The sequence below is a fragment of the Pinus tabuliformis genome, chromosome Q (genome assembly GCF_031772625.1).
Source record: "Pinus tabuliformis cultivar Carrire ecotype Pingquan chromosome Q, CPIR1, whole genome shotgun sequence".
Lineage (NCBI taxonomy): Eukaryota > Viridiplantae > Streptophyta > Pinopsida > Pinales > Pinaceae > Pinus > Pinus tabuliformis.
In genome coordinates, this window is record NC_142296.1 from 404354784 (window position 1) to 404380603 (window position 25820).

A 25820-nucleotide genomic window follows, 5' to 3' on the forward strand; every position below is an offset into this window, starting at 1 on the left:
ACCAAGAAAGAAGGCCGAGTTTGACTAGGTTTGACCGAGCTACATTGTGGACTATTTGTTGTTGAGTTGACTAGCGTTGACTTTCTGGTTAGCGCAGAATTTGATTGTTGTTGACTACATATTTGATAACGCTGCTTTGATCATCATTTGGCGGGTCAATTTTGACTTTATTGTACTCTCTCTGTTGAACATTTGATATTTATAATAAGAAGAATTGATCAAAGGGTTTTCCCCAAGTTGGGGCTTTTACCTAGCATTCGCCAAATCTGGAGTTCTCTTGTCTTGGCTTGTCTTCTACATTTTGTTGTTCATGTTCTATCTATAATTACTATCAATGTGATTTATGGTTAATGTGATTGCTATTGTAAAACTAAATTGGAATTTGTCATTGGGTTGCTAAAAGAACAATTAAGTAATTGTGCTAAGCATAGAACATACCATTGTTAACTAAAATTAACATGGTATCAGAGCCCAGATGAAGACAAAACCCAAGCAAGAGAGAAAAGCAATCACTAAGAGAGATATGTTGGTCAATGGCTTCTACATATTTCTTCAAGACTGAGGATAAGCTCAATGACAAATATGACTATCATGCATGGAAGATGACGTTGGACCTGACTTTGGAGGAGCATGAAGTATTCGACTATGTACAAGGAAAAGTGGTGGAGCCTCCTTCAAATGCACCAACTGTTGCTAAGACAGTATAGAAAAGGTGAGGTCAAAGCAAAGAAAATTTTGATTGACACTATTCAAAAGCATTTGGCTGCCTATATTTCTGATTTGGGAACTTCTAAAGAGATATATGATAATTTGGTTGGGATGTTCAAAGTGAATAATGCAAATCAAAGCCTCTTTCTCAAGAACAAGTTGAAGGATATCGAAATGAATAAAGGAGAGTCTATTCAATCTTATTTCATGAGAATAACACAAATCAAAAATGACTTGCTATCTATTGGAGAAGTTATTTCTGACAGGGAGCTCACTCTCATTGCCCTTGGACGTCTTTCAAGACCTTGGGATGTATTTGTCACCACTATTCTCAACAATGACAAGATACCTGGTTTTGATGAGTTATTGGCTAGATGCACTCAAGAGGAGACAAGGATGATGGAGAGAGATAAGCCCTCCAATGGAAATGAACCTACTGCCTTCTCCGCTCATGCAAAAAGGAAGAATAATGTTGGTCCAAGGAGACAAGGTCAAGGATCCAAGAAAGGATTCAAAGAAGGAAGAAAAGGAAGGTGCTACAATTGCAACAGGTTCGGCCACTATGCTAAAGAGTGCCCTCACAAGAAGAATTCTCCAAGGGATGATGACAACAACAACCACAACAATTTCAAAGGCAATGGCAATCAAAGGAACAACAGGTTCAACAACAAAGGAAAGAGGAATGTTCTCGCTGCTTGAAATGGAAATGGTCGACCTCCCAAGAGGACAAGAAATGCCAGGTATGATGAAAGTAATGTTGTAGAAAAACAAGATGAGTTTTATCTTATTTCCGCTCTATCCACTGCCTCTCCTTCGAATACATTGGATCATTGGTTGATTAATAGTGGAGCCTAAAGGAACTTCACTGGATACAAAGAGACCCTCTCAAATTTGGTTGAAAAGGAGACTAATCTAAAGATCCTACTTGGAGATAATGCCACCTACCACGTGAAAGGGATAGGTATTGTCTTTTTTCACTTGAATCAAGGTCAAATCATTCACCTACAAGAAGTATTGTATGTGCCCGATTTGAAGAATAACTTGGTGTCTATTTCTGCGATGGAAGATAAAGGCTTCATGGTAGCATTCATTGATGGAAAGGTACGTATTTGGCAAAGAAATCCTAAAGGTGCATTTACTCTTGGATTTAGGATTAATGGTCTCTATCAAGTTGGTGGAAGTCCTTTGGAAGCTTTGGCAAGTGATACTTCACTTCAATCTGAGCTATGGCACCAGAGATTTGCCCATTTAAGATGGTCACAAGGATGTCTGAATTTACTATGAACCGTGAAAGAGTTTGTCAAGGATGTGCAATTGGGAAACATATAAAGGGACCATTCCCTTCTAATGAAAGCCAGACAACCGATATTCTTCAATCGGTCCATTCCGACCTATATGGTGCCTTGTCCATTACCTCATTGGGAGGATACACATTATGCAATCTTTGTGGATGACTTCTCATGCAAAACATGGATCTATTTTTTGAAGAGGAAGGATGAAGTGTTTAAATGGTTTCTTTCTTTCAAAGCATTGCTGGAGAATCAAACAAGGAAGAAAATCAAGATATTGAGGACCGAATATGAATCAAATGAATTCAATGACTTTTGCAGAGAGGTTGGCATTAAGAGGGAGACAATTGTTCCATACACTCCTGAGCAAAATGGAATTGCTGAAAGGAAGAATCGAACAATCATGGAAGCCACCCATGCCATCCTCCATGATCAAGGTCTATTAAAATTCTTGTGGGGAGAAGCTACCAACTCTGTCATATATGTTCAAAATAGGAGCCCTCATCAAGCATTGGGTTTCAAAGCACCCAAAGACGTCTTCCCTGGTAAGAAACCTGATGTTTCTCATTTTAGAATCTTTGGTTGTTTAGTATATTTTCATGTGCCTAAAGAGAAAAGAAATAAGTTTGCAACTTATGGGAAGAAAGGTATATTCGTCGACTATAGTGAAAATTCAAAGGCATATAGAATCTATGTGCCTGGTCAAAGAGATGTGGAAGTAAGTCATGATGTCACCTCTGATGAAGATACTGCCCTTGGGAAAGCTAGAGATCTCCCTATCCCAAAGAAGGACGATAATGTTGTCGAAAAATATGATGAACCTCCGACAGATCCTATGCCCGATGTTGAAGGCCTGATGGATCCTATTGATCCACCTTTAGTGATCCCTCTACCTCAAGGAAACATCCACTATGGGTCAAAGATAATCTCAAAGATGTTGAAAGACATATTGCTCCAAGAAGGACATTTTGTGAAAGTAAGAAATCGAACAAGTATCAAGGTTATTTGGCTGCTATGAGTATTTTTATTAAGTTGAACGTTGCACGTTTGAAGAAGTCGTAAAGCACCATGTTTTGAAAGATGCGATGAATGAGTAGTATGAGTCAATCATGAAGAATGATTTCTGGGACGTGGTGCCTAGACCCAAGCACAAGTCTGTGGTCACTTCTAAATGGCTTTACAAAATTAAACATGGAGCTGATGGGAGTGTTGAAAAATATGAGGCCAAGTTCGTTGCTCGTGGCTTCTCTCAAAAGGAAGGAGTGGACTATGACGAAATATTTGCACTGGTTGCCCATTATACCACTATTCGATCCATTATTGCTCTTGTTGTCAATCAAGGATGGAGCCTACACCAAATGGACGTCAAAACCACTTTCTTGCATGGCTCGCTTAAGAGATGTGGGATGGTGGAATGTAAGTCTGTGTCTACTCTGATGGAACTCAACTTCAAGAAGCTATGTGGAAGTGTTGTTGGGACCAAATTGGCAGACCCTTCCAAGTATCGACAACTTGTGGGGGCCCTGATGTTCTTGGTAACTCTTGACCAAACATATGCTTCGTTGTGAATACTTTGAGTCAATTTATGGTTGAGCCTCATCACATACATTGGATTGTTGCTAAGAATCTCTTAAGATATCTCCATGGCACAGTCAGCTATGAGCTAAGATACATTATCGGGAATTTGAGGCTACATGGATATTTTGATGCTGATTGGGTTGGCAATGTGGTGAATAGAAAGAGCACGTCAAGATGTTGCTTCTCATTGGGATCTGCTTTGATTTCTTGGATGAGCAAGAAGCAGAAATCGGTTGCTCTAAGCACCACCGAGGCTAAATATATTGTTGTTAGTATGGCCTATTGTGAAGCTGTTTGGTTGAGGAAGCTCTTCAGTGAGCTATTTGAGCACGTGTTGGATACCACCGTGATCTATTGCGACAACTAGAGTGGGATTCACCTTCCAAAGAATCCTGTGTTCCACGACCGCTCCAAGCATATTGATATTAGGTACAACTTTATCTGGGATATGGTACAACAAGGAGCAATAAGGCTCCAACACATTAGGAGTCAAGACTGATGAGCACGCTGCAGACATCCTCACAAAGCCCTTGGGGAAGGTCAAATTTTTAGCTTTTCGAGAGATACTTGGAGTCGTGGAAGGACCCTCCCATGGGGGTCCCGCATGAGTTGGACATTGAGCTCTGGGAGCTCCTGGGGGCTTGGGGTACTTCTTGGAGCTATGAGCAACCCTAAGGTGAGTGGTCCACCTTCCCCTATAGGTACGTTGTGTACAAAGTGAGTGGTTCACCTTCCCCAATGATACCCCATGATGGTTGACATATGTGTAAAGTGAGTGGTTCACCTTCCACTACAATTGATGACACGTGTGTGTAGGGTGAGTGGTTCACCTTACCCTATGATTGATGATATATGCATAGGATGAGTGGTTCACCTTCTCCTGCAGATGCTCCGACATACATCCTACCCATGTAGTCTAAGACTCATGGGAAGTACAACTCATTTGGCCAATGAGTTGAAAAAGGAGGATAGGGCCATAACACTACAGATGGATGCATCATGTACTACCTTATGTCTAGAATCCATGGTGTTCAACAACTTGATCTAGAATCAAGTCTGATTGGGGTTCTACCCTTGGACTGATTTTTATCAGTGGAGAGTGGTAAGGTTTTGTGACTCACTCTCGATCAATTCTTCTTCATTATCTATATCAGTGTCCAACAAAGTAGAGACGAGATGAAGAGATGGTACATGATGACAGGATGGCATGATGATGAATGGATTGGTAGGTGGAATTCTCCCTAGTTGAGAGGGAGTGTTAAAATTCGCAACTAGGGCAAAATTCCACTTTGGACAACTCATTTGATGGAGATGATTATTGCATTGAATTCTTCTTTTTGAGAGGACCAAGCCCACACATGTGCAAATTGTCAAGGTCGGCCACATCATCATGTAGGCTCATGAAGCCCATGGACATGTCTCTTGACCTTCAAAGACTCGTGTAAATAAGAGAGACCTCAAACCTCATTTGGCAACATAACACAAAATCATTTCTCTCCTCATCTGATTGGGTCGTACAAATTACATGAGCAACTCTTCTTCTCTCACAGGTGTCGCTGAAGGAGGACAAATTACAGGGCCAAATTTCAGGATCTATTGTAGGGTTTGACCAACGGTGACTAGGGGTTTTTTGACCTCCTTTAACTGCGTTTTTTGTGCCAAAATTTGGGTTTTTGAAGGCTGCATTAATTGGCACAAGAACCAAGGTTTTCTGAGCATGTTGACTGGGTTGACCGCAAGGCAAAAGTTCAAATTTTGACCAAGCTTGACCATTGTTTTATTCATTGTTTGGGTTGACTTTGACCAACAAGGAAGGTCGAGTTTGACTAGGTTTGACCAAACTACAATGTGGATTGTTTGTTGCTATGTTGACCAACATTGACTTTTTGGTTAGGGCAGAGTTTGTTGTTGACTACAAATTTGACAAGGTTGCTTTAATCATCATTTGGCAAGTCAATTTTAACTTTGTTGTACTCTCTTCTTTGCAAACCATTTGATATTTATAATAAGAAGAATTGATCAAAGGGTTTTCCCCATCTTCGGGTTTTCCCTGACATTCACCAAATCTGGTGTTCTCTTATCTTGGCTTGTCCTCTGCATTTTGTTGTTCATGTTCTATCTACAGTTACTGTCAATGTGATTTATGGTTAATATGGTTTTTATTGGAAAACTAAATTGGAAATTGTCATTGGGCTGCTAAAAGGACATTGAAGTAATCGTGCTAAGCATAGAACATACCATTGTTAACTATAATTAACAACACCAGAGCATCAAAGGGGGGACCAGTAACACGAAGGGATGTGGATCCAAAGGATGGTGCACAAATAGATGAGGATGGACCATATGAGCTACAACATGGTTTGATTGGTGTTCAACTGATTACTCAAGAGAGTGACCCTGACTCTGATAGTGACTCCTTGATGTTGATTTTATTTTCAATGTTCATTGTCCATTTTTAATTTCCAATTTTAACTTTTCAATCTTGACTCTAGATACTGATGACCTCGAACTGATTCTTGACTCGTCACTCTTTACTATTTTTGAATTTGAGACTGAGTTATATCAATTTACTATTCCAGTCTTCAGAGTTTAGTATCTACTATAGTCTATTTTGCTTTCAATTTAGATTCTAGAATGATGAATGACGTATTTAATTTTTAAATTAATGTAGATTCTAGAATGATGAATGATGAATGGTGAATATGGATCAATGTATTTCATTATTGAATTTCATAATGTATGGATGAATGATGAGTGTGAATGATGTATTTCATTATTTAATTCCATTATGTGTGGATCAATGTATTACTATTTATGCTTTCATTACTGAATATCACTTTGGATTATATATACTATGTTGCATGAGTTTGTGGAACGTGGGAATGTTGGGAACTTGGGTACGGGTGTCGGGAACGACTAGAGGTTTCCCCAAAATTTACAGGAAACAGCTAATTGGGAGCGGTAAAATTATATAATAAACAAACTAGAAATAAAAAATAAATAAAAATTAAAAAATTAATTATATAATTTATATAATAATTAAAATTAATATTGAATCAAATTATTCAAATATTAAAATCAATTTAAATAATAAATATATAATCTCTCTTATATATAAATATATTCTCTGGGTGTCTCTCTCCTTGAGTCTTTCCCTTTTATATATATAAAATATTAACATGTCAAGTTCATTATCAGTTCTCTTCTCTAACACATGACGAGTCTTTGAAACAATCTAGCTTAAAAATACAAAGGAACAGTTTTACATATGTTTCTTTAGTTATTCTTAAGAGAAAAAGTAAAGCAACTATAATGTTTAAGCATTGATTTCCACATACAATATGCACACACAATCTTCTGCAATATATATACATAAACAGAAAGAAATACTCATCAACATGACATCCCAGATATCTCCCTTACATCGAAGTGCCACACGCTTCCTTAACCCATCAAGATATTGCTCCAGTTTCTCAATTAAGGATATTAGTGTTAAGGATGTCTTTGGCCTTTCTTCCTGTGAAGGTTTCAACATAGGCTCATGTTTTGTGGGCAGTTCAACATATTTCTCTACAAGCTTTGTATTCCCCAACCCTAGGGAATGTCGGAACTCCAAAAAAAACAGTCTTCAAAGCTCCCGCTAAAAAGGGAATGTTCCCATATAGTTCCAAAGCTCCCAGGAGCGCGAGAACCATTGGAACGGGTTTCCCACCTCTCGGGAGCGGTTCCCGTGTAACAGAATATATATATATATATATACCCCGACGTTCCACCGTCCCCCCCTAAATTTCCTTGAAATTTGATGATACTCCCACACAGACCACCTGTGCGTCTCCCTGCACCCATATTGTTGGGAAAAAATACTGAGGGGGGGGTGAATCAATATTTTAAAAACTCACTTAAACTTTTCTTTACTTATTCAGATTTTTGTACACAACTATAATGAAGTAAAATTTCTTATGTACGCGATTGTTTTCTTTTCTTATTCAAATTTCAGTACACGACTATAATGAAGTAAACTTGCATATGTACGCGATTGTTATGCAGAAAACTAGCATATATCCAGTTAACTAACTTTTCATTTAATTCATCATATGTTTAATTTTAACTAGTATATCAGTATTTCATTAGGCATTAATTAAACAGTAACCATGTGCAGTAAGAACAGAATAAACCATCACACATAAGCAACACATCAACACACATGAACACCAGGATTTTTAGGTGGAAACCAATGTGGAAGAAAACCACCGTTGTTGTTGTCTTTGTCTTCATCTTTTATTATAATGAAAAACTTCTTACAATCTTGTACTGGCACAGACTCATACCAACACGCAAACACCCACCTACAGAAGGCTACAACCTTCTCTCGTTCTCCAACACCCACTGGAAGGGAGCTCCAATCCCATGATCTCGTTTACAGGTACCCACTATCACTAAAAGGAAGCTCTGATTCCCTTACTGAAGGCTCCAACTCTCAGCACTTTTGTGGACCGTGTTTCATAATTTTCATACTGGATCCACCTGACTCAAAACATCACAACCTGCAGGACACCTTTCATCATATTTTTAGACTGGACCTACTACCATCATTTAAGCCCAATATCAAATAACAAATTGAAACCAATCATTGTATCAAATCATTGAACCAACTTAATTACCAAATTATTGAATAAACCAATTATTGAATCTCAAGCAACCAAAGCAGCTAGATCATCTCAATTCACTGTATACTCTTCATTAGAATGTCAGACCACTTACTGTTCATTATAGAATCCAAATCTTGTCATTACAAACCCTGGTCAATCTCATATCAGAATATATACGCTCCTACTATGAGACATACTCGCATACATACGCGCTTTCTCTTCGGATAACTAAATCACTGCACTATTGGAATCAATCACTGAAACACAAATTGACCTTGTCATAGATCTCTGAACCAAATACAAATCTTCTCATAGCAACATCATTACTATTCAACATTTCATAACATAATCAGTTCAACCTCAACCAGCACTGTCAAACAAAGATCATCATGAAAGACTTCATCGATGAACAGCAGCAAACACAACAAGACTAACGAGACATCATATATAGCAAAACCCTAGCATATGTGTGCGACCCTTATAAGACACTTTCGTGTATGTACACGCCTTTCAAGAAGTATACCCGTGTACAAATCTATCCATACTGCAAAATTGATATATGACTACCCAAAAGCCGATCCACGTATGTACGCGATCTTTCTAAAGAAAAATTGTGTATAGATCTGTAACTACTGAATAATACCTTCGCTGCACAACAAATCATCAATTAAACCCAAATCTTGGCACATATTGTAAAAGACACACATCATAACATCATCATCACAAATCTATCAACCCATAAGCAAATTATTCAATGTGTAGTCATTTCAGATCTATAAGATCTGATCCATCATCACATTCCCGAGTGCACACTTATTTCAGATCAAACAATTCATCAATAAACCAAATCATACACCCTTAGCACTTTGATCTCCATCTCCTTATATAGCTTAAGTCTTAGCCAATACCTTATGTCAATTTTGTAGTTATGTCGATGGTATTCATTGATGGAATCAAATATCCATTGTCGCGCTCATTATTAATGGTAACGACCCCTGGTATTGAGAATACTATGGTGCGGGAACTGTACGCGACTTTGCTTCACCATACTTGCGTATGTACACGCCTTTGCTTCACAAAACCTACGTATACACGACTTTGTTTCACCATACCTACGTATGTACGCGGCTTTGCTTCACAGAACCTACATATACTTCTTCAAACTTCATCTTTATCATTCCTCTGTCTTTGAATTGATATTCCTTTGCCCAATCTTTCTGTCACATCTGTATTCGCCTTAATACTCATCCTGCGACCATCATGTTGGTATCTTTATTAAGTAGGTTGTCATCAAGGACAACACATTTGTCACAATGCCAACAATCCCCGTCTTAGATTCTTGGTGGAACATTGATTATAATATCCTAGATTTGAGCACATTCTGAAGCTATGTATACACCATGCTCACAATTTTTTGTACTCCTTTTGTCATTTGTACATCATCACAGCTTTGTTTCTTGGAAAATTTTAAAAAGCTAAACTTCTTTGAGAGTTATGTGATGCATTTGAGAAAAATACAGTAATATAATAATATTCACTTTCATGTCTATGGCACCATGATACTTGAGCAAGCAATTTAAACATTGAACTAAAAATGTTAAATAGCAGTTTCCCCAATGATCTGTGCAACCTCTGAACAATCCCACTAAGGAGATTCCTACTTCATAGATCATTAGAAGATGGAGTTGATAACAAATTACATACCAAAATAACAGCAGCAGCCAACCTCTCCAATGTGCCTTTCTTTTACAGCAAAAAGAACACAATAATTTTATTGTGGATTCAATATCTCCCAGTAAGTGACAAGGTTAAACACTTACACCTGGGAACTCATTATGCTTGATTAGAAAATAGAGAATTCATATGGATGGAGAAAAAAGACCAATGGGCATCTATGCTGAAAATATAAAGGAACATAAATCAGAAAGAAGGCTAATAGGCCTCCTTTTTCCACTCATGATAAAACTGAAACATTTAAAAGTACTCTCTGAAGCACAAACACCAAATGCCAACAATCTCCAAATCCAATAAAAATGTATTATGCTAGTACTTCCAGCCAATCCATTTAATGGTTTATTTGGTACAAGGATATTACTAGGCTGACGACATTTGTAGGGTGAAAATCCAAAAAAAAGGAAAAGTTTCAAATGTCAGATACATATATGCCATGTATACAAGTGCAAAAGTTAAATGCAATATAAATTGCAACCAAAGATCATTGAGAAAGAAGTTGAAGTTTGAACTGTGAAAAAAGACAGCCGTAACCAACACACAACAATCAATTTGAAAATATTTTCTTCTCAGTAAACAATTTCTTATTAAAAACTTAAAAAGTATTCATACTATTAGCATAATAACACATTCCCTCGTATGATTGATCGAATACTATTAATACAGCTTCCAGATGCACAGGCTCAGCAAGAGGAAACAAAGTTGACAATGGTTGTCAATATGTATCATATTTGGTTCATAAGAACATGCAGCATAGAAATGACTAAAAAAGATATAGTATCTAGTGGCCCATTTCTGATTCAGTGCTGGTTTAAATCCAATTAACAACCTGTTATATATGATGAAAGCTTTGGAAAACATCATACACACTGAGTTTAAGATGTTAACATGGTATCCAAACAGAGTCAAAATTCAGTGCAACAGCAGAAATTTCTTCATTACAGTGTTCTTAGATGAAATGGTTTCAATAAAGCTACATTCAAACAGAAAATCACAGAGCACAAGGATAAATGTTCATTTGAAGAGTAACAGAGTTTTACCAGTTGAATCAAATGTACTGGGAAGAATAAGGGGAAATACCTTCATATGGAGACTGAGATGGACCAAGAATCATCACATTAAAATACCGTAAATTGTCCTCAGATGGAGAAGCACTTATACCAGGTGCTAGTACACAGAAAATATTGCCGTTATAAGGAACTCCAGACTCCAGAGTGCCAGAAACTCATATTGTTCATCTCTGGCTCTTTGCAAACATCACAGACTCTATGGCATTTTCAACAACACTATTTAAATAAAAATACTTGAAACATAATACATACCTGGTTCAGTAAGCAAGCGTTGAGTTTCCTGTCAAATATTAAGCGACAATCCACTATTATCGTTAAAACCATGATAGAACTAAGCACAAAAACTTAAGCTTCTCTAAATTATTCACATTATTATAAAAACAATCTACTAAAATTTTAGTCAAAACTTTGCCTTGCTGTTTTGAAACAGATGGTCCCCCCCCCCCCACAACATACAAATGCTAGTGTTCATCTAGCGAGATTCATGTCACCAAGACCAAAATGTAGTGTTTGAAGGCTTCCTGTTCAAAACGATAATCCCAGATCAATACAAGACAACACTGTCAAGTTGTCAGGTTGTCAGTTTGTATTTAGTACAGGCTCTTTATTTTCCAAAGAACCTACTGATAGAGGTTTGAACATCAAGGATATTGCGTTCCAGCTGGATTTGGACACTTGAACGATTTGATTTGGCATGTCATCAATAAGATCTTTCATCTTTCAAATTTTGAAATGTACATGGATTGTCAAGGTAATGCAGGTTTAACTTTCCTTCATATACTACTGTTTGCCAAGCATAAAATGGTAGTACGACGCCAATTTGAGATTTGAATCCTTTTGCTGGGGTTGCTTTCTTCCAATTTGTTCTGTTGTTTGATATTGAAACTTTGGTTTATCTTGTCCACTGTGTTTCACAAGAATGTCAAATGATTTGAGCTCCATCTTAACCTAGAATAGGTCAGGAAAACCACATGTGGGACATTCTCACTATGGGAAAAAAAAGCAATTATCAAATGCTGAAAAACATCAGCAGGAAAGCCAATTTAATGACTCTCAAAAACTACTAAATGATTTTTACAAGGTGTCATTAAATTAAAGGCCTACACATGCTCAAGACAATGATATTTCTCAAAAAAATTGCACAAGGGATTATCTTGGAACCATTGAATCCTTCCCTTCAAATGGAAGAACTTATCTGTTCCTCTGTTTTAACTTATTTTTATGTCCTCCATAGAAGGCTTGATTCTCCACTTCCACTATGTAGCTAGACCCATGAAAATTAGGGGCATAGACCCCAAATCAAAAAAAAATACTTCACAGAAAAATCAATATACAATATACTTATTATTCAAGAAAGAATGTATCAGCTAAAAGCATGGAAAGAGTTAGAAACCAAACTTGGCATCAGGAAGGAGGAGTTAACAAAGACTACTGAAAAAGCCGGGAGATTATCAATTTGGACACATCCAAGTAATCTGGAGATTAGGCTAATAAGGGACTCCTCTAATGTAGGGGCATTGCTCAGATTCAATTTGTAAATTGATACGCGACTAGTGAGAGAAGCCAATCTTTTTTCTAAAAATCAACATCTTAAAAGAGGGCTCCATACAAGGAGAAGTCCAAATTTTATTTCATTAATATTAATCCTCATCTTCAAATAGGAATAGGGAGAGATGTTATGTACCAAATCCACTCTCTGCCAATGCATTTGAGGTTTTCCACTCTTTGAGTCAAATCACAAACCAATATATCAGGCTTCAATCCTAAATAAGCTCAAGTAGGATCATGGAAGTAGAGATTTCTCTCCTTTGATGGGGGAATCAACCTCATACAATAAGTACTCCAAGTTATGCCCTTGGACCAAAGCTTGATCATATTGAGCCCCTCTACAATTCTAAAGGTAATTGTCATTGATTGTATTCTAAAAACTTATTCTAGGGATGCAAAAAGTGCCAAAACGTTGCAACTATTGTATTGGGAAAAGGTTACTCCACAGAAATGTATTGGTGGAGTTGGTATATGACAAATTTAATTGATCTACAAAGCTTTGAATGCTAAATTATATTGGAGATTACTTAAATAACCCAACACTTATCAAAGGAACAAAGATTTGGAAAATAATATTAAAAATCAACATTTTAAAAGGATTTCGTATATAAAACAACATAGAGAAAGGGAAAAGCAATAATAGAACAATCCTTTGTTTTGGAATATTCATGGAGGGGTTGCACCACATTTATGGAATGATGCATAAAATGGCCCATTACTAGAGAACTTAGACATGCTACACTCAATCAAGAAATGAAATTACAAGCAAAAATCTCCTCCAGGAGGAGCTCATGGTATGAAATTTGGTTCATGGAAGTAATTAGAAGAGTGGTCGATTCATTCAAAGGAAAAGGAGCATAGCCTTGTTAAAAAAGAACTACTCAAACAGAGGATCAAAACAAAAGACAGTGACATTGTACTTTAATAGAATACTCAAAGGTAAAGGCACTTAGATAGAAAATGAAGGTTATGCATGTATTGTCGAAGAGAAGCAAGAGGTGAAAATTTGAGCATATGGAAAAGAGCAAGAGGGGAAAATTTGAGCATATGGAGAAGAGATCAAAGGGAACATCTAGCAAAAATTTCAGATATTGGTTCACTATAATTTCAAAGATATACCCTGTGGATGTTAAGGTTTGTGATTGGTCCTGAAATCTATTTCAAACAAGTCATCTAAAGATTTTCATTATAATTTATTTTCAAATACATTTCAAACCATGAAATTTGGAGCAGATCAATAAAACATCACAAGGTACTAGTAAAAAAACTAAATTCTGGTTTACTATAATTTTGGAGATATGCCCTGTGGAAGTTAGGGTTTGTAAACGGTCTTGAAATCAATTTAAATGAGTGAACTTGGAACTTTTGCTATAATTCACTCAGTGAAAAATCAGACCGTGAAATTTTGGGCATAACAGCTCAAAATATGTCTAGTAAAAATTTAATTTTCTAGTTCACTATAATTTCAAAGATATATCCTCTGGAAGTTAGAATTTATGAATGGTCCTGAAATCAGTTTCAAAAGATTGAACATGGCTTTTTTGCTATAATTATTTTTCTGGGACACTTTAAACTGTGAAATTTTCAGAGAACGAAGGAGATAGGCAAAAGTGGCTCAAGTAAAAATTTCAAAATCAAATATAACGAATTAGACATGGCATGCTATACCAGTTTGATCTTGAGAAGAGGCCAAAACTCAGCAAGTTTTGGCAAATATACCGCACAAAGAAATTGGTGTCTCTTATTAAGCTGGTGCTTAGCAGTGGGGATTGGAGTCTCCAACAGATTGGTGTCTCAGACGATTTGGTAGAGTAGGTTGGTGCTTGCCAAGGTTTGTCGCACTGGATATTGGTGTTTCCTACAGGTTCATGCCTACAAATATTTGTAACAGTAGGTTGATACCTGCAAAGAATTATACAAAGAAGTTTTGTGGTTCTCCCAAAAGGATTTCCACATAAATTTTTGCCATTGATATATCTAATATGTGATTGTTTTCTTTTGGTTCATGAATGCTTAAATAAATAAAATTTGTCTTATACTGATTCATCCTCCTCCCCCCATTCTCAGTGTAAGTGTGTGCTTAACCTTTGCAAAAATCATCAAGGAATGGTCATGGTCATGCTATTCAAATAATTAAGTAGGAAAACCAATGTTAATTTATGGTATGTTCTATGCTTTGTGCAGTTTACTTCAATTTATTCTTATTAGCCACTGTTTAGCAATCACATAAACATAAAATAGAGGGCAGATAGAACATTAATAGATCGACAGAAAACAAGCCAAGACAAGAGACACCAGATGTGGCGACTAGCCAGGGACAAACCCCAATGTGGGGAAACTCTTTGATCAAGTCTTCTTTAATCTTCAATAGTTCAGCAGAGAGAAATAGTACAAATTCATAAATCTGTAATTTTATGACAGCAGCAGCAAACCCTAACCAGCAAAGTCAAATCTGGTCAAACAAGATGAAATTGACCTTCAATATGTTTGGTCAATTTCCCGGTCATCTAGTCCTCCAACAGCAAGAAGAAGCAGCCCATAAACAGCCCCAAAAACACAGTCAAACTGTAGTCAACTGAAGTCAACCTGCTGCCCCAAACTAGGGCAGTCAATGCTGGTCAAACCAAAGGTCAGATTGCCTTGGTTTGTGTGTCAAAAACTGCGGCCTGCATAGGAAAGGCTGCCACACCAAAACAGCACTCCTGAAAAGTCAACACTTGGTCAACGCAGTCCAAAACGTCTTGCTACAGTGTTTGCGTCCTCCTTCCCACATGTGAGCTTCTCTTCCTTGTGTGTAAACCCAATCAGCCAAGGAGAGAAGAGATGTGTGAGATATGAGATGAGTGAATAATGACTCAACCTCACATGTATTTATATGATACGCTGGACATGTGTGCCACACATTTCGCTGCTGGCCGACCTTGACAAGTTGTCAAGTAAATACAAATAAAGTCATATCTCCATAAATACTTGTCGGAATCGGATGATCATTAGATCAATCCTACACCTCTCGACGAGAGGAATCAAGGAAAAATATCAGTTTCCATAAATAAGATGACCCACATGGAGTTTGGCCCTAGTTGCCAATTTTAACACTCCCTCTCAACTAGTGAGAACTCCATCTGCTAATTCGTTTGACCGTCGGTACTATCTCTGCCATCAAATGCATTTGCCCTGCATTGCTTGGCTTTGCTCTGCTCTGCTGAACTATGAAGAAGAATAAATGGTAGAGGATGTATCATACCATCCTCCACTGACCCGAAGTCAGTCCCAAAGAGTGTGTCATACCACTCTCGTTGATCCCAAATCAATGGAGGTCATCCTAGCATAGGGAGTACAGTAGATACAACGATGCGTCCATCGATAGTACTACTATGGTCCCTAACCCCATTTCCTTGCTCATTGATCAAATGAGAGGTACTTCCCATGAGTCCCAGACTACATGGGTAGGATGCCTCGACATAAGAAACCAATCATCTGGTCCCTAAGTCACCATGGGGTATCACAGGGGAAGGTTGAACCTTTCACCTTGTACATAGCGCACCACTAGGGGAGGGTGAGTCACCTTGTGGTCACATGTCGCTCCAAGAAGTACCCCAAGCCCCCCGGAGCTCCCAGAGCTCAATGTATGCATCATACACGACCCTCATAAGAGGGTCTCTCAATGACACCAAGTCATTCTCGGAAAGTCAAGAATTTGACCTTTCCCAGGGGCTTCGTCAAAATGTCGGCGACCTGCTCATCTGTACCAATATGTTGGAGCCTTATTGCTCCCCTCTGCACCATATCCCGAATATAGTGGTACCTGATATCGATATGCTTGGAGCGATCATGAAATATGGGATTCTTTAATAAACGAATCTCGCTCTGGTTGTCACACGGGATCACGGTAGTATCCAATGTAAATCCAAACAGCTCACTGAAGAGCTTTCGCAACCAGACCGCCTCACAAGAGGCCATACTCGCAGCAATGTACTCTGCCTCAGCAGTGCTCAAAGCCACCGACTTCTGCTTCCTACTCATCTAGGATATCGAGGTAGATCCCAAAGAGAAACAACACAAAGAAGTGCTCTTTCGGTCCACCACACTGCCAACCCAATCAACTTCGGTATATCCATGTAGTCTCACATCTTCGGTAGTGTATCTCAACCCACAAGTGAATGTGCCACAAAGGTATCTCAACAGATTCTTGGCACCAATCCAATGTGTGTGGTGAGGCTCAACCATATGTTGACTCAATGTGTTGACTGCAAAACATATATCCGGACAGGAGTTCACCAAGAACATCAATGCTCCGATGTGTTGACAATACTCGCTAGCATTTTGTAAAACAGGTCCGACAGCACTATCGCTTAACTTCTTGAAGTCAAGCTCCATCGAGGTAGTCACAGGCTTGCAGTCCACCATATCGAATCTCTCCAATATCTTCACCACATATTTTCCTTGAGATAGGAAAATCTCCCCTGGCTTTCGCCAGACTTCTAGTCCTAGGAAATAGTGCATCAGTCCCAAGTCCTTCATCTCAAACTCAGAAGCCAACTCCCTCTTACATTTGTGAATGAGAGGGTCTGCACCTATTAGAAAGAGGTCATCAACGTACAACACCAGTATGAGAGGTTTGTCATCTTCAACCTTAAAGTAAAGGTTAGGGTCGGCTTCACTCCTAGTGAATCCCAACTTCATCAAGTAGCTATCGATCCTCTCATACCACGCTCGGGGTTCTTGCTTCAGCCCATAGAGGGCTTTCTTCAACCTACACACATGAGATTCCCGATCATGAATCTCAAATCCTTCGAGTTGTTCCACACAAACTCCCTCTTTGATCGAACCATGCAAGATCACAGTCTTGACAACCATCTAATGTAGGTTCCATCCTTGCGAAGCAGCAAGGGCTATGATCAAGCCGACGGTGGTATATCGGGCAATGGGTGCAAATATCTCATCATAGTCTATACCTTCCTTCTGAGATAAGCCACGAACGACAAAACGAGCCTTATACTTTTCAGCACTTCAATCAACTCCATGCTTTATCTTGTAAAGCCATTTCGAAGTGACGGGACCACATCCCAGACATCGTTCTTCACGATGGACTCATATTCCTTAGTCATAGAATCCTTCCATACTTGATGCTTGACAGCTTCTGCGAACGATGAAGGTTCATTTTGAATGATCGTGCTCATGATGGTCAAGTATCCCTGATACCTGGTCGGCTTCTTACTTTCACGAAAAGTCCCTCTAGGTGCAATGTGTCCTTCGGCATCATCAAGTGTCCCCCTGAGCCATGAAGGCCTCTTCCTAGAAGAGGAAGGTTCTTGCGAAGGGGGATCAATAGGATCCATAGGTTCTTCTACATCGGGCATCGTCGCATCTTCCTTTTCCTCTGGTTTACTGGTGTCAGCTTATCCAAATTTCCTTAGTATAAGAAGATTGTCAACTTTGCCAAGAGCCATATCTTCATCAAAGGTGACATCATGGCTAATCTTGACATCCCTTTGACCAGCCACATAGATTCTATATCTCTTAGTATTTTTGCTATAGCCCACGGAGATTCCTTTCTTTCCAAATGCACTCAATTTATTCCTCTTCTCTTTCGGCACATGAAAATATACAGGACCTCCAAAAATTCTAAAATGAGATACGTCAAGTTTCTTACCAGTGAACATTTCTTCGGGAGCCTTGGAACCCACTGCTTGACGAGGGCAGCGGTTTTGAACATATACGGCGGTATTCGCAGCTTTGGCCCATAGAAACTTCGAAAGCCTTTCATCATGGAGCATAGCACGAACGGCTTCCACAATCGTACCATTCTTCCTTTCCGCCACACCATTCTGCTCAAGAGTATATGGTGTTGTAGTCTCCCTCTTAATGCCAACCTCTTTGCGAAAGTCATGGAACTCATTGGATTCATACTCAGTGCCATTATCAGTCCTTAAGATCTTGATCTTCTTTTCGGTTTGATTCTCGATCAAGGCTTTGAAGTGACAAAACCAGGAGAACACTTCATCCTTCTTTTTCAAGAAGTATATCGAAGTCTTGCGAGAATAATCATCTGTAAAAGTGAGGTAATATAAATATCCTCCCAAGGAATTCACAGGCATCATACCAGATATGTCGAAGTGAACCAACTACAATATATCGAAGGTCTTGCTATGGCTTGAGGGGAATGGTCCCCTTTTGAGCTTTCCTTCAGCACATCTAGGACATACACCTTCTTGCTCTAATTTGAACTGGGGCATCCCGGTCACCATTTGTCTTACATTGAGTAGAGCTTTATAATGAAGGTGGGCAAACCTCTGGTGCCATAGTTCGAACTGAAGAGATGTGTCACAAGTCATGACACCCAATGGACTTCCTCCAACATGATATAAAGAGTCAACCTGAAAACCAACAGTGAAAGCATCTTTGAAATTCTTTTTCCATACACGTACCTTGCCATTGATGAAGGCCACCTTGTAGCCTTTGTCCTCCATTGCCGAAAGGGACACCGTCACACCAAGTTATTTTTGAGATTAGGTACATATAGGAGTTCTTGCAAATGAATTGTATTACCTTGATTCAATTGTAGAGAGACATTCCCTACGCCTTTCACGAGATACTTGGAGTTGTCCCCAAGAACAATTTCCAGGTTGGTCTCCTTCTCTATCAGATTAGAGAGAGCTTCTTTGTAACCAGTGAAGTGCCTTGAGGCACTACTACCAATAAGCGAATTTCCCAGCGAGTCTAGGGGAGCAGTAGTAGAGAAGGTCGCTGGTAGATAATATTCATCTTGTTTATTGTTAACAACGTTAGATTCATACCTAGAGTTTCTTGCCTTCTTAGAGGGTTGACCATTTCCTTGATTTCAGTCATTCCTTTTTCCTTTGCCATTGAACCTGCCCTTCCTTTGATTGTTGTTGGAATTGCCTCGGGAGTGATTTTGATCATCGTCATGAGATGTGTCCTTTCTATCAGGGCACTCCCTCGCATAGTGACCAATTTTGTTGCAAATGTAACATCTACCTTTCCTTCCACCTTTTGGTCTGGCTTTTCCCTTGTATTTTGCCCCTGAATTATTTATCCTTCTTGAATGCATCTTGCCATCAGTTCCTCAAATCCTGGGATACATTATTGTTGAAAAAGAGTCATTTTGAATATATACCATTCAGATGGGAGCCCTCCGAGAGTTGTGATGGTCAGTTCCATGTCAGGAACGACTTCCCCAATCGATAGAAGATCATTCTTGATCTCGGTGATCCTTAAGAAGTAGGCTTGCATACTCTCATCCTTGCCCCTTTTAATTTCCTTCAGCTTATTTCTAAGGAACAAAACTTGATTTGCATCACTAACTTTAAATAGGCTTACCAGTCTATCGTAGATTTCCTTGGAAGTGGTCAGTTCGGAAATGTAGGCCACCAGGCACTTGTCGATAGAGTCCCGAATGATCTTCTTTGCTTTGACTTCTCCCCTGGTCCACTTGTTCCTAGCAACAACGAATGCATTTGATGGAGGCTCAACAATTCTGCCTCTCACATGGTCCAACACTTCTTGCTCTTCCAATGTTAGAACGAGAGACATCTTCCATCCGTGATAGTCAAACTTCTCACGGAGCTTGTCTTTAGCGGGAAAGTGTGATGAGGACCCCATCAAGCTTTTAAGATTGCTTCAACAGCCTTTGGTAATTGCTCTTGCTCTTGCTTGGGCTTTGTCTTCACCTCAGCTCTGATACCATGTTAATTTATGGTATGTTTTATGCTTAATGCAGTTTACTTCAATTTATTCTTATTAGCCACTGTTTAGCAATCACATAAACATAAAGTGCAGATAGAACATTAATAGATTGACAAAAAACAAGCCAAGACAAGAGACACCAGATGTGGAAACTAGCTAGGACAAACCCCAATGTGGGGAAACCCCTTGATCAAGTCTTTTTTAATCTTCAATAGTTCAGCAGAGAGAAATAGTACAAATTCATAAATCTGTAATTTTATGACAGCAGCAGCAAACCCTAACCAGCAAAGTCAAATCTGGTCAAACAAGATGAAATTGACCTTCAATATGTTTGGTCAATTTCCCGATCATCTAGTCCTCCAACAGCAAGAAGAAGCAGCCCATAAACAGCCCCAAAAACACAGTCAAACTGCAGTCAACTGAAGTCAACCTGCTGCCCCAAACTAGGGCAGTCAACGCTGGTCAAACCAGAGGTCAGATTGCCTCGGTTTGTGTGCCAAAAATTGCGGCCTGCCTAAGAGAGGCTGCCACACCAAAACTGCACTCCTGAAAAGTTGGTGCTTGGTCAATGCTGTCCAAAACGTCTTGCTGCAGCGTCTGCGTCCTCCTTCCTTGCCCTTTTGTGTCTTCCTTCTTCCCACGTGTGAGCTTCTCTTCCTTCTGTGTAAACCCAATCAGCCAAGGAGAGAAAGATGTGTGAGAGATGAGATGAGTGAAAAATGATTCACCCTCACTTGTATTTATATGATATGCTGAACATGTGTGCCACATATTTAGCTGCTGGCCGACCTTGACAATTTGTCGAGTAAATACAAATAAATTCATATCTCCATAAATACTTGTTGGAATTGGATGATCGTTAGATCAATCCTACATCTCTCGACTAGAGGAATCAAGGAAAACTATCAGCTGCCATAAATAAAATGACCCACATGGAGTTTGGCTCTAGTTGCCAATTTTAACAACCAACAAACAAGCAAAGCTAAAATTAAAAGACTTGTCCATATTTGAATCTCTAATAAGGGGATTTCAAAAGATACTCTTTGAAAGAGAATAAAAGTTGATCGACTCAATGGGAAGGTAAGTAAGCCATCGTGGGAAACTGCTAGTCAAATGAAGTGGATCGAATATGCCAGTGAAAACAATGAATCTGCCAAGTTTGATCATTTCAAAAGATCGCCAACTAGTTGGCAACCAAAGCTCCCTGTAATAGGGAGGATAAAATTCTCCTAAAGATCCCCCACCTCCATTGAACCGTACAATTAGAAGGAAAAGATAGGGTTTTCACTAAGTCTAAATGAAATCCCTCACTAACAGCAACCTCGCACACTTTGATTGAATCTAATCATGAAATGCAACATTCATCTCATTCCCATTGATTCTATACACTTACCAATTTATTTCATAAGCGAGGAATTTGGGAAGGGCAATCTCCAAGTGGTTTGGCGGTAAAATCATACCAACAGAGATGCACATCAGGTAAGGGGAATACGGCCCAACCTTCATATCCAAAGGCTGGATGTCTGCCACCTGTGTGCCTGGAATAATCTGGTATCTGCTAGCTTTTACACCCTCCTTCAAGAAACAATCCTTGGGGTATGATGTCAAGTCATTCGAAAGAATTCGACACAGACCATTCATGAAATAATGGTCAAGGAAATCAAGAGGGTAATCAACTCTCTGAACAGTCCACTAGACGGACGACATAACAATCGCCTATGATCCTCCAAAGAATCAACTGTTGTTTTACTTGTGTGAAAAAATTGGATTTCGTGCTCTACTGTTTAATCTGTACTCAAAAATATATGTAGGTCATTTGGATATTCTTCTCTATCTAAAGTGAGTATTATTAAGTTGAACAGAACTCGTGGTATTCTGCTAATAGAAAATATTGTATGCCGGAATCTCAGTGATGAAAATGATATGCAGTTTTGTATGCCCAGAATCTCAGTGATGAAAATGATATGCAGTTTTCACACTTGTGGTGTCTTTTTTGTTATGGCAGCAAGAACTTAGTCATACTGAATGTGCTGGTTACTCTCCCTCGGGAGAGGTTTAATTTAGACGTTATTATTATAAATCAAAGAAACAGCGTTTGCTGGCAAGGCCACAATTTCAATTTCGCCCGGAGGGTGAATTTCTGGCCTGCAAGAAATTCTTCAAGAATCCAACTGTTGTGTTTAATTTTTTTTATGGCAGAAATGGATTCAGCATTATCAAGAACTATTGGGCACCCAAAATCCTGAAGCCCTGAAGCTTGAAAGCTGTAACCCAGGTTTTCAAAAATTTCCGCCAGAATTTCTATTATTTGGCATTTCTATTATTTTCCGAGTGAAAATGTGGCCTGTTTAGACTAGCTTAAAGAAACTTCGTTTTCGTATTGGAAATTTTTGTTTTTATGAAACATAACTGTAAAATTATGATTACGATCTGTGTAAAAAAAAAAAAAATTACAAACTCGTAAATCTAGATCATTTTAATTTAACCTTGAATACCATTTTATAACTTTAATGTACGTCTCTGTCTAGGTAAATTTAATCTGGTGAACACCCCATCAGTGACTGACCTAGATAATTTTTACAAGCAATAATTCCACCATCAATTTCCTTTTTTCGGCTGATAATATCCTCAAAGTAAAACCATGTTTTACAAACCTCATGTCAAAATTTCAACTTTCGGCGAAACAATTACATTCCCATTTAACCCCGATGACACGAAGACAAACAGACAAATTTATTAGAAAAATACTTGAATAACCTCCGGCGGGATTCGGTTCCAAGTAAATAGTATCGTAAAAGCACACAAAACCGTAACCAGGGTATCGATCTGGTCCTTGGCTCAGAAATTTCTCAGCGGTCAGTCAACAGTTCAAATCACACTAAACATAAAATTGCATGCATTTCACGCCACGGAAGATCATAAACAATACAAGCGAAGCCTAGGGCTCCTACATAGGATTTCTTTGAAGGGTTTGGCGTTCGAATCCACAAAAAGACATTCAGTTTCCAAAAACACTCAAAACATAAATAATATAAAGGAAGTGAGCGTAACCTTTATGATTCTGCGAGGCAAATTACTGTTCGACATAGCTGCAGGGTAGATGAAAGAAAGCCCTTCAAAAGAGAATCGATCTGAACCTTATCGTTCGTTTGAAGCTTAATGGACCAAACCTCAGGCTCTATTTATGAAGAAACCCTCATTCTGTCACAGCAAGAGTGAAACCCAACGATAATAATTAAATGCATAAAATAATGGTAAAATGGTCCAGGAATCCTAAAAGCAAGTGAATCCGTCCTGACTATTATTAATATTTCCAAAAGACGTTACGCTTGCGTCACCCTAAGTTTAGGGCGTGACCTCTTCGCATGTGGAGGTGTGCAGGTGTTTAGTACATGGCTCTAGAAAAGGACATACTTGTTTCTGAGCAATAAATAGTTTAATTGTTTCTTACCATGTATTCAATATTTTGATTATTATCATGGGTGTTTTTGCTGTTGAATTTTATAAATTAGATATATTGTGTGATTTATTAAATAAATAAAATATATTTCAATAATATACATAGTGGTGGTTGTTATTAGTCTATTAAAATTGATTTTGATTTAAGGTTTATATTATAATCAAATTATTTTAAAAGAGTATTTTTTATTTTCAATTTTTTTAGATGTTAACAATTTTATTAAATCTATAATGTTTTAGTAATCGTGTAAAGTTTTGTTTTACAATGGAGTTTATAGAAGTTTGTTCATTATTGATTTTTTCTTTAATCTAGTTCAAACAAATAAGTATTTTTGATAGATTGGGATCAATCACATCTTATAGTATTGTAAATTTCTCTTATCCTCCAGTGCTTTAATTGCATCACAAATTCTCCTTAAATTTTGAAGTAGTAATATTTTTAATATTATTATTATTCTATAGAGCAGTCTCTTCCTTGATTCCCAAATGACTTAGCTAAGACATGTCATCTCTTTGCCAACCCCACTTGAGTTGCAAATAGTTTTGACAAGCCTTTGAAGCAATCCTAGGAAGCCTCTTGTTTTCTATGTTGTTTACTTTGTTCTTGTACATTAGGTACCTAATCAAAACCATGTTTTCAGAGGGGGAAAGAATGACTTTTATGATAATATAAGGTCTATTGCCTTCAATTTTAAGATTATAAGTTATAGAACTTTTTTCAATTTTGCTTTATCTTTGTCTACATTTCTCTAGAGATATTGCAACCCCAAATTTCTGAGTCATATAAAACAACAAGAGCGACAAGGGCCTCAAAGAGGAGGAGTTTCTTCTTATTTCGAAGTCAAATATATATGTTCAATATATTCTTTATTTTGATATGAATGAGAAGTATAATTTCTATATTTATAAATCAAAATGGAATAATAATAATAATAATCCAATTTTAAGGTCATGGTCAAGCAAGACACCAAATTGGTGTATGAGACCCCTTTGTTTGTGGGACAAGGGACCCACCATCGCGCACCAATTCGACTACTAATGTCTACGAAGGCATATATACTCTACCCCCTCTAGATTTGAACTTGTGACCTCTTAGGAGGAAACACATGCTCTTAAGCATTGGGCCCACTCAAGTTGTAAAATCTATACTATAAAAAACACTAGGATACACACACCCCCCAATGTAGATCCATTCTATATTTGTATTTTTTAGATATCCAAATATTTGTATTTTAATTTCCTTTTGATCCTTCTCGATGTTTAATAGGTTTGAGAGTTAAAATAGATTTACACAAGTATATAAGTAAATGTAGTGATTGATAAATATGAGGACTACTACAAGATTATCGAAATGGATGAAGAGATTGTTCATGGAAGATTGTCAGAACAAATAGAGAGGTTTTTGACTACACAAATGACCCCCTGGAAGGCCAACAAATTTGGTTTGTTTTGGTGGAATTACTCTATGGCTTTGCTTCTCCTTGACAACAATTATCCCATCACAAAACCAATCCACTAGAAGAGGAAAATTTTAGTTGTCCTAGGAGATTTAGTACGAGAACATCAAAGTTTGTTGCATCCATGTTGTTAAGCCATCAATCCATGGTGGGAATGAAGCAGATGAAGCATAAGTGATCCAAATTGGATCATTATATTGTTTGTCATCCATATTGATATTTTCATAGTAGAAAAAGTGGAGGAATTAGCTCATAGGACCATTTATACCAGTAGGACCTAATTTGGCAAATTGGGGTATGAAACCTTCCAAGAATAGTTTGAGGCATCAAATGATTTTTTTTGGGTTAAAACTTTGTTGCTTTAGCACAAGTTTTTCTCTTATTCTACACACGAAAACATTTCCAACAACACAAGAATCACCTCAATCAGAGTATGTATGCAAAAGTTATGCCACTCGGAAGTTGACCTTCTTGTTTTGACCACCATAATTAGAGAGGATGCCACGTCAACTCCCATTATTCATGGAAAAGGCGCTAACAACTTGATTGTGATGAAGAAGACACTAGAAGAGTCCATATTGTAACTCTAGTTAAGAGTTGAAGGAGTCAAACCAAACCACCAAT

The 25820-nt window shown here is 38.1% G+C and overlaps 1 protein-coding gene across 6 annotated transcripts in view; it reads right to left on the reverse strand.

Moving 5' to 3' along the window:
• LOC149219888 (ubiquitin-conjugating enzyme E2 35-like) overlaps positions 1-23686 on the reverse strand; it is a 38766-nt gene extending 15080 nt beyond the window's left edge. For 3 of the 6 annotated variants that reach the window (XR_016249256.1, XM_089384519.1, XM_089384520.1), the window contains exons 1-3: positions 23332-23686; positions 11278-11305; positions 11036-11122 (exon numbers count right to left, since the gene is read on the reverse strand). Coding sequence is in view for 5 of the 6 variants with exons in the window: in XM_089384519.1 (XP_089240645.1) it covers positions 11036-11122; positions 11278-11305; positions 23332-23367 (151 nt within the window). In the remaining variant the exon portion in view is untranslated. The remainder of the gene's footprint in view (positions 1-11035; positions 11123-11277; positions 11306-23331) is intronic. The other 3 variants (XM_089384518.1, XM_089384517.1, XM_089384521.1) reach the window with 3 other exon arrangements.
• Between the last annotated feature and the right edge of the window lie 2134 nt (positions 23687-25820).